At 35.3% G+C, this 15,226-nt stretch overlaps 2 protein-coding genes across 5 annotated transcripts in view; both read left to right on the top strand.

The window, feature by feature from the left end:
* LOC136806345 (ATP-dependent Clp protease proteolytic subunit-like) overlaps positions 1–15,226 on the top strand; it is a 284,569-nt gene that overhangs the window by 10,191 nt on the left and 259,152 nt on the right. The gene's annotated exons all lie outside the window — the stretch shown is intronic.
* On the top strand, positions 140–8,262 carry LOC136806340 (disabled homolog 2-like). The gene is made up of 7 exons (XM_067062902.1): positions 140–246; positions 611–682; positions 2,054–2,155; positions 4,087–4,218; positions 4,643–4,834; positions 6,687–6,761; positions 7,017–8,262. Exons 1-7 carry the CDS (start codon positions 157–159, stop codon positions 7,839–7,841), a joined length of 1,488 nt encoding a protein of 495 aa, XP_066919003.1. The 5' UTR covers positions 140–156; the 3' UTR covers positions 7,842–8,262.

Raw genomic sequence — 15,226 nt, forward strand, 5'->3', positions numbered from 1 at the left:
ATGTTTTCCCAGAAAAAAAATTATGTTTTTGATAACTTTTAATTGTGACATGGCGTGATGTTTTTGAAATATAACAAGCAAGAATTCTGAAAATGAAAAAATGGCTGGTTACCCCTTGTGTACCATATATACCATTTAGGTTATAGAGTTTAGGACATGTTTATTTTTATTTTCAATTTTGAATTCTTCACAGCACAAGATGGAGTCAGCAAATTTGAGGGATTTGGAGTTGATTTCAAATGTAAAGTATGTGGAAAAGTTTTTGTATTGAATTTGACGAATTAATTTTTCTGTCCTAGAAAAATTGGACTGATTCTTAATAAAAAAGTAGAATCTACAAACCAAGAGTTCAATAAAAAAGAGTTTTAACAATGAGTTTTCATGTTCAATCAAAAGATAAATTTAAGATTCCAAAGTACTGGTATGTTTTTTTTGTACAAAATGTTAAGCAAATAGATCAAAAAAATCAAGTCTACATAAATCATAGAGGATTTGTTATTTTTATTATTATGTTCTCACTCTTTTGGGACGCACTATTCTATAGTAAAAAGAAATCAGACAAGCACTTTTAACATTATCAAAATTTGTTACTTTTTTTCGTTTTTTCCAGTTAATTGGCTGCACAGATGTTCCTGCAGCAAGGGGAGATGATATCTGCCAATCTGCAATGACCAAACTGAAGGTATTCACTGCTTGAGTATAAACAATTTGGAAATTTCTTTTTATTCATAGAATTATATTCCACAGGTCTATCGACCTCTACGAAATAATTTACATTTATAAATATTGTCTAATTCTTCATCTGTCGTCCAGTCGTCAGAAGATATGGACAGAGAAGACGTTGTTTTGGTCTTTGTCCTAGGTTTTCGAAATAGGCGAAGGTTTGTTCTAGTGCTTCCTCTTACATGCCAAACGAAATTATCATTTTCTACATTCATTTTCTTTGCCTTTTGGCACATATCTTTAATAATTTTTCTTTCGTTGATGGTGAAGTCGTCTGTAATGCTAAAGCCACCAATTTCGTTGAATCGTTTCAGCTTATGCAGATTTTGCATTATCCGTTTTTTTTCCTCCATACTTTTTAAGATCAACTTGATTGGACGCCAGTTGTAGCCCTTTTTCTGTTTTGTCCAATGCGATGGTGGGACAGTTTGATATCTTGGACGCCAATGTTATCTAGTATACCTTCAATATCTATTTTGTCTTTTTCCTGTTGTTCCTCTTTCTTATGTACCTCTAATTCCACCATTCCATGTATAATGATGTTTCGTTTTCTTGATTCGATGTCTCTTTCTTCATTCTTATTTTCTTGTTGGTGTTCTCTCACTACTGATTTGAAATTATCCTTGTTTTTCTTAGTTATTTCAACAGCGTATGTTTTTTCTGATGTTTTTTCTATGTATTTCGTCGTTAGCTTTATTTCTTCTTTTATAATCTGCTTGCTTTTTATTTCAAAGTCAGCCATCTTATTGGTTAAGATGCTTTCGATATCGTTCTTAAGGCTGCGGCTCCTGGCTAGCTGGTTTTCGAGCTTTTTAATGATGTCGTCCTTCTTCTCAATCTCCTTCTGCATCATATGATACGAGTTCTCACCTATTTTACTCATTAGAGATCGTGTTATCCGCACGCAATTCTGACATAGATATTATTTGTTATAAGTGTTGGCAAAAATTTGCAGCTGGTAAAGCGGTAATTATGTGCACTTGTTGTGTACCATGCGGTGACAGTTTCAGCATTTTAGACGGTTTTGGTCATCGTCATCTGAGCAGGAGGGAGAGTACATGTTTGGTTTTGTTTACAGTAGCTTCTTCAAATGGTTGTTTTTCTTGCTTTTTGTCAGTTTTTTCGTTCATGTTTTTTCTTCAATGTGTCCTTTTTCAAAAAAGTATACTTTTGAAATACAGTGTGTCTCTTTAATTTGATTTTCAAGGGGAATCGTATTTTTTCGAATAGTTACGTAACGAAAAGGAATGGGATCAACAGAATTCTAACCACACAAATGTTTTTTTTCTACAAGTTTGATTGATTAGCAACATGGTTCAATTTATTTTAGATGATTGCAGTACAGAAAAACAAAGAGAAGAAAGAACATAAACAAAAAATCACCGTCAATATTACTCTGAAAGGAATACGTATTCTAGATGAAACTACTGAGGTTTGTGTTATATGTTTGTGTTACTTTAAGGGGATTAATTTTCAGGGGGATTAAATTTCGTTGTTGAGCTAATTCATTAAATTTCAAGATTTCGCAGGAACTTAATTCACGTAAAATTTCAAGATTGCGCAGGAACTTAATTTCCTGGGACAAGCTGGAGTTTTTACAAGCTCTTATTTGATTTGATTGGTCGTTAAGATGTAATAAAAGAATTTATTACTTTTTCTAAAGAACACGTCATCTCTACCACTTTAAATGACTAGAGACATTATTTTCATGATTTTGTGTCTTTTTGGACCTACCTCCGGGTGCCCCGGTGGAGGTCCTATGAATTAACCTCTGTCTGTTCGTCCGTCCGTCCGTCCGTCCGTCCGTCCGTCCGTCCGTCCGTTCGTCTGTTACCAGCTTTTCTCGAGATTGGCTCATTAGTTTTTTCTGATTTTTTGCACAAAGATGCAAAATGGCAATGGGCAAAATGTGACGGAGTCCGATTTTCGAAAAAAAATCATTTCGGAAAAACCGACTTTTTGGCATTTTCTCAAGATTTCATCATTAGTTTTTTCTGATTTTTTGCACAAAGATGCGTATTAGCAATCCCCAAAACTTGGCCGAGTCAGATTTTTGAGAAAAAATCTTTTCTGGTCGAAAATGCCGGAAATATGCCGGAAATCGCTGTTTTTGCAGATTTTCATCGGACTTTTTCCTTATATTTCGTTGTTTTTTCACACAAAAACATTATTAATAGTAATGTCCACGATCAAGCATGATTCAACTGTCATTAAAACTGATTTTTGAAGCCGGAACTTTCTAAAAATCGCCGGAACAGCCGATTTTCGCCGGAAAAACGGTATTTCTTGAATTTCTTGAGCTGTACTTTATATTTTTTCATGAAATTTTGCACACTGATGCAAAATGTCAATACCTAAATTGTGGCGAAGCCCGATTTTCGAAAAAAATTCATTTCCGGCCGAAAATGCCGGAAATATGCCGGAAAAACTGGTTTTTGTCATTTTCTCGAGATTTTATCATTAGTTTTTTCTGATTTTTTGCTCGAAGATGCGTATTAACAATGTCCAAAACATGGCCGAGTCTGATTTTTGAGAAAAAAAATTTTCCGGCGGAAAATGCCTGAAATATGCCGGAAATCGCCGTTTTTCTAGATTTTCATTAGACTTTTTCCTTATAATTGGTTGTTTTTTCATTCAAAAACATTATTAATAGCAATGCCCACCATCAAGCACGTTTCAATTTTCAATAAAATTGATTTTTGAAGCCGGAACTATTTTAAAAGTCGCCGGAACAACCTATTTTCGCCGGAAAGACAGTATTTCTTGAATTTCTCGAGCTGTACTTTCTATTTTTTTATGAAATTTTGCACACTGACGCAAAATGACAATACCTAAAATGTGATGGAGCCCTATTTTCGAAGCCGGAAAAACCGGTTTTTTGACATTTTCTCGAATTTTTATTGTTTTTTCTGATTTTTTACAGAAAGATGCGTATTCGCAATGTTCAAAACATGGCCGAGTTCGATTTTTGAGAAAAAAATTTTTCCGGTTGAAAATTCCGGAAATCGCCGTTTTTGCAGATTTTCATTGGATTTTTTCCTTACATTTCTATTTTTTTCACACAAAAACATTATTGATAACAATGCTCACCATCAAGCATTGTCAATAAAACTGAATTTTGCGACCAGAACTTTCTATTTAGTTTTTCTCTACAACCCTTCCCTCTCCCCCTACCATCAATCAATAATGAATTTCTTGCGTTATGCATTTTCGCTAAACGCTATGTTTTCTGACTGATTTTTTTTCATTTTTCTCCTTGCATTACTGTATCTAACTTTCATCATCAGGTAGGTCCATATTAAGTCCCACGAAACTTTTATAGTAAACTAATGAAAGATTTATATTCGTTTGATTTCGTTACAGAGGATAGACCATGCGCATCCCATCCATCGAATCTCCTTCATCAGTCATGACAATGATGACAAACGAACCTTTGCCTATATTGTCGGCACAAAAGAAGGATACAAACTCTTTGCCATCAAGTCCATGAAAGAGGTATTGAACTAAACTTCGCACCATGCCCTATTTTTAATGGTATTGTCTCAAAAAATTTATTATTTTTGAAGCAGCACTCTTCAAGAAGAGATGTTTCAAATTTTAGCATATTATTCACCAAAATTTCAAGGTATTCTTGTTTAAGATCAATTTTTCCGTCTCAGACGAAAAACCTTGCTTTGGTCACTGCATTTCATATTTTGGTAGTGTCTAATAAATTTTGTTGTTCTTGAAGCACCACTGTCCAAAGAGAAACACAAGTACTTTTTCTGTTTGTATCGATGATTAATGTATTAAACTTAACATTCCAGTTCGATCAAATTTGATTTTAAAATTTGTTCCTCAATTTGTAAGATCTTTTGAGAATATCCGCTCAGGATTTTTTTATCTCTCTTTAACTTTGCTTGATTGAAAACCATCATAGGCAGAGCAAATCACAAGCACGTTGAAATCACTATTCCAAGAAGTCTTTGAACGTTTCCAAGCCAAGAAACAAGAAGAGCAAGTGGAGGAAGCTACTGAAACAAAGGAGCAACCAGCTGTCGTGGAGACTCCTGTCGTCAATGAACAACCATCAACCAACAATGAAGGGAACTTCTTTGATGTCAATGAAGACGTATGATAGGATCTTCTTTCTTAGAAATTAATTCTACAGTTTTGAACATCATTTCATTTTGTCTTGTCTTTCTAGCCCTGGGTTAGGCGACCCACTTTTCGCCCTGTCTATATAAATGGTGAATAATGTTGATAGAAACTTGACTGTCTAAAGCCATTGCATTGCCTTTTTTTGACGTCAATGCAATGACTTGCAATCGGCCTACTTTCTACCAACTTATCGCCTACTCAAGCAATTAGAATAGACAGGGCAGAAAGTCTGCCGTCTCAGCTAGACTTAGACGACCAACTTTTTCCCCTGCCTATTCTAAAAGATTGAAAGAAGATATTCCAGTGACGTAAAAAGAGGGCAAAGCATTGACTTCAGACAGCCAACAATCTTGCGTTTCGTCTGTTCATGTTGCCTCTAAAAGATTCTCATTCAAAGCCTTTATCCCCAAAAGAACTTTCCCTTCAAATACATCAAAACATTGTTTGAACCTTTACAGATCAGTGTTTTAAAAGCTCTCCCATCTCTGTGAAGTATCTGAAGATGTCTTTCTCAAAATTATGCATTATTCACCAAAATTTTAAGTATATGTGCTAATTTGCTGTGTAAAATCCATTTTACAGTGTTAAAAGTTTTTCCGTCTCAAACGGATTTCCGTCTCAGCGAGGTCTATAAAGAGGTTTTTCCGTCTCAAAATTCGACATAATTCATAGACCAGCGTCCGAGATTCAAAAAAGGCCTTAAAAATTGTTTTCGTAGGGCACCCCTTAGATCAGGGCAAATTTTTGATATTATGCTCCTAATAGGGTGTAGAATCGACAAAAAAAATTTGCCCTTCGAATCTCCTGCAGTTTTCGAGTGAATCGATTTTTAGTTAATCGATAGAACTCATCAAGGGTCCCCCCTTTACTAACGGTTTTTTCGAAGTCTGAAAATCAAATATCTGAGACTACCAACGGATTCAGCGTGAAAAGTAGATAAAGAAAATGGGGTTATTTGTTAAGTTTCGACCACCTGTTGCCGAGAAATGGCACTTTTAAGGCGAAAAATCGAAGTTTTTGGCGTTTTCCGATGACGTCAGCATTTTCCTATGAGCATTTTCAGAAAAGTCATTCCCACAGCTGGATAGCCCTGAATTAGTAGTATCCAAAAATGGTATGGTTTGTCAACTTTCAATGTATAGATCTCGAGATAATTCATTTTTAAGGTGGATAATTATGCTGAAAAACTGCTGACTCAGCAAAAAATATCGATAATTTTCAATATTTAAACCAAAATATCTCGAGATCTAGACATCGAAAGTTAACAAACCATACCATTTTTGGATACTACTAATTCAGGGCTATCCAGCTGTGGGAATGACTTTTTCTGAAAATGCTCATAGGAAAATGCTGACGTCATCGGAAAACGCCAAAAACGTCGATTTTTCGCCTTAAAAATGCCATTTCTCGGCACCAGGTGGTCGAAACTTAACAAATAACTCCATTTTCTTTATCTACTTTTCACGCTGAATCCGTTGGTAGTCTCAGATATTTGATTTTCAGACTTCGAAAAAACCGTTAGTAAAGGGGGGACCCTTGATAAGTTTTATCGATTAACTAAGAATCGATTCACTCGAAAACTGCAGGAGATTCGAAGGGCAAATTTTTTTTGTCAATTCTACACCCTATTAGGAGCATAATATCAAAAATTTGCCCTGATCTAAGGGGTGCCCTACGAAGTGACACAATCCACTGACTCGGCCGCTGGTCTATCACCAAAATATCAAGAATGTGCTATAGTTTGCTGCGTACAATCCATTTTCCATCTCAGACGAAAATCTTGCTTTGACCACTGAACAGATATATCATTTTTGAATTTTCAGCCAACTTACGACAATCCAAAAGATGCGTTTGGAGACTGGAACCAACTCAACGAACAAATTCAAGTCATGCAAAACGTAAGACTTACTTTGACCTTAAAGTTGTTTAGCAGGTCTGATTGTTTTGAGGCTTTGAATTGGAGAATGAGTTGATTGGAACAAAATTAAAACCAAGTTGCCAAATCAAAAAATAATTGAAAATTAACTTGACTTTTTAGACAAAATAGAAGGTATCGTATCATATAACAAGTATTCCAACAAAGACCAGCAAAATTGTTTTAGATTTTTCCACGGCAAAGGAACTTCTACTTTATCTTGTTTAACCTTTTTCAGGACCAACCATCAGATGGGTTTGACATGTTCGCCGACACTAACGGATATTCATCCACGACAACCAACGATCCCTTCGGTGGTGATAACTTCACCAACAACTCCACGACAACTGACCAAAACCCCTTTGATGACTCGTCCCCATTCAATGCGGTAGATCCTAAACAAAACTCTGCACAAAAGGATCTTGATTTCTTTGCAGCACCATCCGTTCCTGCCCGCCCTGTTGAACAACCGCCTACCCAACAAACTGATCAATTATACAGTGTCGTTCAACGGCCTAACAAAACAGAAGACGATGCTCCGCTCCTCATAAATGACCCGTTCGCTGAGCTTAAGAAGAATATCAACGAGATGCACAAACAAAACCAACAACAACCACCGCAACCACAATTCGGTTATTTCCCACAACAGCAACCAATGAACGGAACAACTTCGCCTTTCCAGCAACAACAAGGGAACCCTTTCGCAAACACTCAATCCTTTGGTGGTATGCAACAACAAAATCCTTACCAGCAACCGATCGTTCCACCCCGCCCAGTTGCCGCAACGCCCGCTCCAAACCCTTTTACCACCACTTTACCAGCGGCGGCTCCACAAGATGAATTCGGGTGGACTGTCACTAAACCGGTTGCTGCTCCTCGCAAGGCACCAACACCGGCTGCACCATCTAACCCACAATCCGATCCTTTTGCTTTCTTGAATAACCAAACAGGCCCCACAACAAACGCTCCTGTGGAAAGCAAACCAACCAACGGATTTCCAGCGCAATTCTCGAACACCTCTACTACGTCAGCTTCCAGTGATATCATGGACTTGCTTGGTTGAACAAGGGATATTTGTTTTTATTCATGATATGCATCATTGCAATGTCTTTTGTTCTGACATTACATCACGGACCCAACAACTGGTTGGTTGTAAGTGACGTAAAATCAGTCAATACGTCACTTTCAACCAATCAGCTGTTGGGTCCTTGGAAGACATCGCAGTGGTGCGTATCATGAATTAATGTTCTTAAGCTCTAGTTTATACAGCCCACTTTTCGCCTTGCCTATTCTAAATTTGAATTAAAGTGGGCAGAAAGTTGGCTGTCCAAACCAGAGCTAACACGTTGTTTATTTACAGTTTCGTTGGTCTATGTCACATTGTTGACCTTTTATGTTTGCTGCCTTTTGAGAATATATTTTGACGAGCTTACGAGATTTATAGAGATTTTATGGCAGTGTTTTTGTTTGTTTGTTTGTTTACAGTTTTGTTTGTGCAATGTAGGTTTGCGTTGAATTAAGAGACACCTTCCTAAAAGGGAGATATTCTCTAACTGTAACGAACGTCCCCGTAAGTCATATAAATTTTAAAGGCCATTATTTGACGTACCATTTGCTTCCACAACATTTTTAAACAAAACGAAAGAATGACTTTCTCACCTTTCGACACCGCACGAACACGAGCACGAGCACAAATTCGAGGAGCTCTACATTTATTTTGCTTTAGAAACAGAGAGGTTTTAAATTTCGTGCCTGCGGATAGGATTTAGCATTTTAATTGTTTTTGGAGCGCGAGATCAAAAAAAGTAGGCGGCAAACGCTATTTCACATCCCTCAAACCGGTGAAATTGCATATTTTAGTTACGTGACTTTGGTAGGAAATCCTTCCAAACCTAGGCTTCACTTTTCGATAAAAGTTGCTTCGGGCTTTAAAGATCTGTGGGTGCGCCTCCTTTCTGTATCGAAAAATTAATATCTTTCGAATTTGAATGACCTCCAGAGAACCATTATAAGGACGGGAGATTTTCTAAATAGTTTTCCCGGGGAAAGAGAAAGCGGGTTGAGGGAGTTACTATAAGTTTTTTAATTTCTAGAAAATATCTATTCATTTTTTACTGCAGTATTTCAAAAAGATTTTTTATACCAAATTTGTTTTTTATATTTCAAAAGAGAGATAAAATATATAGAAAGTTTATATATTAGTCAGATGAAACATTTTTTTTAGAATTAGGTGAAAATAAGAATATATAGTGTTTCCGGAATGCGGGTGAAGGAAAAAAGCTCTCATGCGGCCGGCCGGAAAAAACTTTTTTTTTTGTTATTTTTGATAACTTGAAGTAAGTAAGTAATATGAAGTAAGCCCTGAAAACTAATGTATCAACTACTAACGAAAGTCTGCGGCCGAGTCAGAGAATATGTTTTTCCACCCTGCCGGTTTCTGGAAACACTACATATACTATTTTTATTTTTGCCTTATGACTGCTTATGATGTAGTTGTTCGGTTTCTTTTCAGATTTTTACGTTTTTACTTCAATCTAATATATGGTTTTCAAAATAAACAAATAAAATACTTTCAAAGGAAAGTATTCTGCTAAGAATTTGGGTCCCTAATGGAAAGTATTTAAGAAATATCCAAAGAGTTGACACCCGCTTATAAAGTTACCCGAGAGTAACTAGCTTCCTCTAATTTGAAACCTTTAATATCGATTTAATTTATATCTTAATATTTTCCAGTAGATTTCAAATGGCTTAGAATATTAGATGATATTATATTATTGTAAATGTTTATAATCAGCCGAAACTAAACAAATGTAGTGTTTCGGGAATGTGGGTGAAGGAAAAAAGCTCTCGTGCGGCCGGCCGGAAAATCTTTTATTTTTTTTGCTATTTTTCACCCGACCGGTTTCTGGAAACACTACATTTTTTTATTTTCGCCTCAAAATAACAATTTTCTCAAATTATTCTAGATTGTTCTTAAATAATAAAAATATTTTCAATTTCAAAAGAAATTCTTTCTAATTTATAGTTACATGTAAACAACAAAATGATTAAAATTTATCACAAATTATAAAAATTATTATTATTTTATGGTTTATAATTAACCCTTTTCAATTTATACCGATAAGAATAGAAATATTGATTCGATCACGTTTCATTGTCTTGGATATGTATTTTTCCTATCAAACATAATTCTTTGAACCGTTAGATTGCTTATTCTTCTCGAGAAAATTCTTCCCATCATAACGAATTTGCTTGATCTTATCGGAGTTTTTGGTTTTTCTAAAAAAGGTGATGCTTTGGGGGATTGTTTTAGGGGTCTTACAATAGAAATCTCTTAGGAATTCCTCGAGGGAATTCTATTGTAATACCCCCGAAACAACCCCACAATGCATCGCTGTTTTAGAAAAATCAAAAACTCCGATAAGGTCTATACAGTATATGGCCCCCAAAACGGAGGCGGCCCCCAAAACGGAGGTTTTCATTAAAATGAAGATTCTGACTTGTAGATTTATCAGAATTAAACGATTTTTGTTTATTTTGAAAGAATGGTGGTTATACTTAAAGATAAGCATGTTTTTGATGGTTTGAGACAGATTCAAAATAACATATTTGCGTATGAAGGAGATATTTTAACACCAAAATTAGATAAAAATTGCATATAACTCACTCTAGCTCCTTGGATATTGAAAATAAGTTATAAAAACGGGGTATAGGAAACTTTCTACACCTAATGCCGTTCAGAAAATGCAAATACATCTGTGACTTTAGAGGCTGGGTAAAAGATATAGGATCTTGAAGGTCAACCAGTATTTTGGAGCCCTAGAATCAGCATTGACAAAACCGAAAATTCTAAATATGAGAAAAAGCAAAATATCTTGGAATTCTATTCCTATCACCTTGAGTTAATAGATTATATTATAGCCCTACAATACAACTGTCAATCATTTTTAAGAAAACTGATTGGATGATTAATGTCACGTGGCCGGTCAATATTTCTCCATAGTGACCAGTTATGAAATTGACATCATTAAAATGTCAATTACTTTTATTACTTTATTTTTGCAGGGCTATAAATGGATTGTTAACCTCAGAAGCCTGTCTCTCTTGTAAAATATCGACCTCGTTCGCTCGTATTGGACCTCGCTTCGCTCGTTCCAATACGTCGCGAACTCGGTCGATATTTTGCCAGAGAGACCAGCTTTTCGGTTAATAATCCATAAACAAAACATTAACATTGTATATAAAATTTTTCGCTGAATCTGCAAAAACGGCAAATTCTGTCATTTTTTTGCAAAATATAGGAGAAAAATATCTTTAAAGCTTAATATTTTCAGTTTCAGTCAAGCTTTTTTTCTAAAATTTTCACAGCTTATTCCATACATGAATGGAACTATTTTCAAAAGAGATTTGTTTTCAAAAACTTGATTAAGAAGTTGTTAAATCAAAATTGTCATTTTGAAAATTTCTAAATTTTCAGTTTGGACTTTGCAATATCGAAAATCTTGAAATATTTCATAAAAATCATAAATTTTACATCCATCAGGTCGAAAATTTAAGGGAAAACGATGGTTTTGGGGGCCATTAGAAAAAAGCTACCTATCTTTAAGCGATTGAAAAATATTGTTGAAATTGAAAATTTTGAAAAAGAACTTCCAGGAAATAAAGTAGAGATGTTAAAGGTTTTCATGCAGCAAAAATTTTTGTAAAATCTCTTTTCCTCTAGATTTGAGAAAAATTTAAAATTTGATCGCCGTTTTGGGGGCCACATACTGAAGTATTGATCTTAAATATCGGAGTTTATAAGGGAGGGTCCATGATGGTTAGCACATTAGACTCGCTGTTGATTTTGAAACTACTTCATTTGTGCCAGTCATTTTATGATATTAATGACGTAATGTTCTAAACGGAAGCATCCAATTTAGCGTGGGCGTTTGCCTCAAGTTTACTATTTAACTCAAAATTAGTGGCAAACACCCGGTTTTTTTTATGCTTCGTTATAAAACATTACTTCCTGAATATCACGTCTTCATGACCGTGTATTTTGGCTATTACATCCGATTGTTGTTTTATTTCTTTTTTGTTTCAGTCGAAAATAAGAAAAACATGAAAAATTATATCGAAGATGTTCCCATAAAATTGGTTTGTATGATGGCCCTTTATGATTGTAATGGCACAGGTATCTCTTTTTCCTCTCAAGACACTTTCTAGCTGTTCTGTTTTTTATTACCGAGTTTATTCATTTGGGCTTCAATACTTAAATCAATCGTGGATTGGAACGACCCACCTCGCTGTCGCATTTCATTGGAATTTTCCTTAGAATATTTGAATCGGATTTAAACAAATATGCGGTATCGAACAATCCGGACATAATCAATATTTAAATAACGGAAAATGCAATACAGTAACGGTATTGCTTGTCGGATATTCAAACCTTCAAACGATACGTTACGAAAAATGAATTATTCAACAAACCTGCTTCAAAAACCTGTTTTCCATTGTTCAAATATTGATGTAATATTTCGCAAAACTTTTTTTATAAGAAATCTAATTTTTTGATTCATTCGAAAACTTTTGATGAATTCTAAATTTTTATGAACATCGGCAATTCCATTTTCTTAAAATCCGTAAATCCCGTAACTATTGAGAAGTTACGGGATTTTCATAATTTAGGAACCATTTTCCAAAGGGAGCCGGAGTTCCACAATGGGTGTGGCTGAACAATTTTACTGTTATCTATTTAATTTCCCTAGAACAATTTTCTAATAAAAAATATATTTGAATATCGCATTTCAATTGATGATAAAAAATTCACAAAAGAACAGTCAGCTTGCTTTTGACATTGAGTTGTCTGTTCCTTTCAACAAAAGCTCAAAGCGCGCGTCATTGAACAAAAGAGATGAAATCTTGACTAATTGTTGTGCTATTGTTTTAATTGATGATGTCATTACATTGCAATTTGTGCTGATATTTCTGATGTGTTGTCAGTTGTTAGAGAGACATTCAAACGCTCAGTTGATGTTCAAAAGGGTTGTTCGTGTGTGATATGATTTGATTTGAAGTCAACATTTGTAACTTAGGCTTGGTTTGACTTAACAAATTCTTTACACTTTCTAAACTTTGATATACACGACAAACAAACGTTTTTGGTTTGTTAACTTGAATTGGATAAAGGTTTTTTTACACTGATGGTTACTTTTTCACCGAATGAGGGTACACAAAAGATTTTGGTGGTAAACGATCTCAATCTCGGTGCACGTGAATGTCCTGCTATTGAAACCGACACTCAAGTTTTCGACGACGGTAGCTAGAGACTAGTGAACTCCCACACAATCCACTGATGGGTTAGAATATATTTACAGCAGAACTGTATTTGGACTTTAATTTTAATTCAACAAGGATATCAAAATCCTCAAATTTTTCAGAATTTATTTCATCACATCGTATTATCATTAACCGTCCCGAAATCAAAATGGCAGCTGGAAGTACTGCTCTTTTGCCGAGGCCGAAAGTCTCCTTTCAAATTCAAAACTCTTTAAATCTTCAAGTCGAAGAAATCTCAAAAAGCATCAAAAATTCAAAACGCAACAAATCGTATCTCTCAAAATATACCAATCTTATCAAACAAATCATCCAAGCTTTGAGCGGATCGGAGGCAACTTTTCTCAGAAACGCCGAATTTTATCCCGATCTTCGCGAAACGTTGACAAAGATACAGAACAACGTCACCGAATTGTCCAAACGAAAATCCTTCGCTAGATTCTTAATGGCGAAGAAAGATGCCCTTACCTACGATACGATGCAGAAACACGTTGACACGCTGTGCGGGCGCATTTTCTTATCGTACGCACAACGCATGGAGAAGAGAGCTACAAACAGCAATAAATCAATCGACAAATTTTAAATGATGAACTTCTAATTTTAGCACAACTACTAATTTTACACTTTATCCAATATAACCGAATCTATTTTTATTTTAGTAACCACATTATTTGTCATTATTATTTAGGCTTCGTCTTTGTGTTGTAAATGATATTCGTGACATATTACACCCCCTTCTCACAGACCCGGTAGGATTTTTCCATCCAGTTGGGATGAAAACAACGGACTGAAACTTGATGGGGGATTGATGTTCCCATATATTTTGGCTGGGGGTTTCAATTCTTTTGTTTTCAAGTCAGAAAATTCAGTGGGGATGGGAAAAATAGCATAATATTTTGCAGTGAGGATTGGTTTATTTGATTATTATCAGTGGGAACAAAAATTGGAGGATAATTTTCCACCGGGGACGATATTTTGGACAAATTTTCCAGTGGGTCTGTGAGTAGGGGGTGTCATAATGTTTTATACGGAAGCACCCAAAGAAGCCCGGAAGTTTGCCGCTGGTTTTATTGTTTCAATTCAAAATAAGTGGCAAACACCCGGTCTTTTTCGGATTCTACCGTATGAAACATTACGCCATGAATATCTTGAATCAAGAAATCTCGATTTGCTAATAACCTGACACTAGGGCCTAATAAGTGGTAGAGAGTTTATATCTAATTTTCGCTTTTCTAACTTTCGACTTATTCATTATTTTACTTTTACTTGTTGCCTTTAAAGAAGTACTGTCGCAACGAGCTTAATTCATTAAAATTGAAACGAGTAAAAGGCGGATCTTCAAAACCACAAGGCCATGATGAAAGACATGTTTTCGGGTTTTTATTAATCATCTAACTAATTGCATCAGATAAACTCACCATAAGTTTTTAATTGGCTTCATAATTTGTCAGCTTTTTTAATTTGACAGTCAAAGTATCATCAAACATATGTGTATTTAATTATTAACCCTCTCTTAAATATGATAACGGTTTTCTATTTTCCTGAAATTCGTGGTAAAGTTGCTGAACGTTGAAAGTTTTCACGGGAGGGTGTCTGCCACCCGAGGTTTAAAAATCGGAAATTTTCAGGAAAAAAGCATACATCGCCGTGTCAATTCAAGACAGCCTTAAGTCCATTTTTTCCATTTTGAGATAATTGACTTTAAAGGTTGAGATGTGTTGGACTTAAGGCTACACATTTTATGCCAATGCTTCATAGAAAATAAAATTTGCACTAAAATTTAGCACTTAAGGCTGTTTATGGTTGATATATTATGGAACTTTCTAAATTCTTATTTTTTTTGAATTGCAAAATACACCTCTTTCCCATTAGAATTCTGTGGACTTAAGGCCGTTTTTGGAAAGCGTGCATGCTAAAATAGGGGGTTATGGTCTTAAGTCAATTTTCGAAAAATGGACTTAAGTCTGTCTTGAATTGACACGGCGACATGTTTTTAGAATTTTGGGACCCTTATTGGGTCCCCCGAAATTTAGCCTTTATAGGTACGCAATTTGGGATTTTTCCGTTTGTTGTAACTCTTAGGGCGGGGCTGATGTTAGACTTAATGATTTTTACGACCTCCGTTCCCTC

Source organism: Clytia hemisphaerica, unplaced genomic scaffold (genome assembly GCF_902728285.1).
Source record: "Clytia hemisphaerica strain Z4C2 unplaced genomic scaffold, Clytia hemisphaerica genome assembly, whole genome shotgun sequence".
In the NCBI taxonomy this organism is placed as follows: domain Eukaryota; kingdom Metazoa; phylum Cnidaria; class Hydrozoa; order Leptothecata; family Clytiidae; genus Clytia; species Clytia hemisphaerica.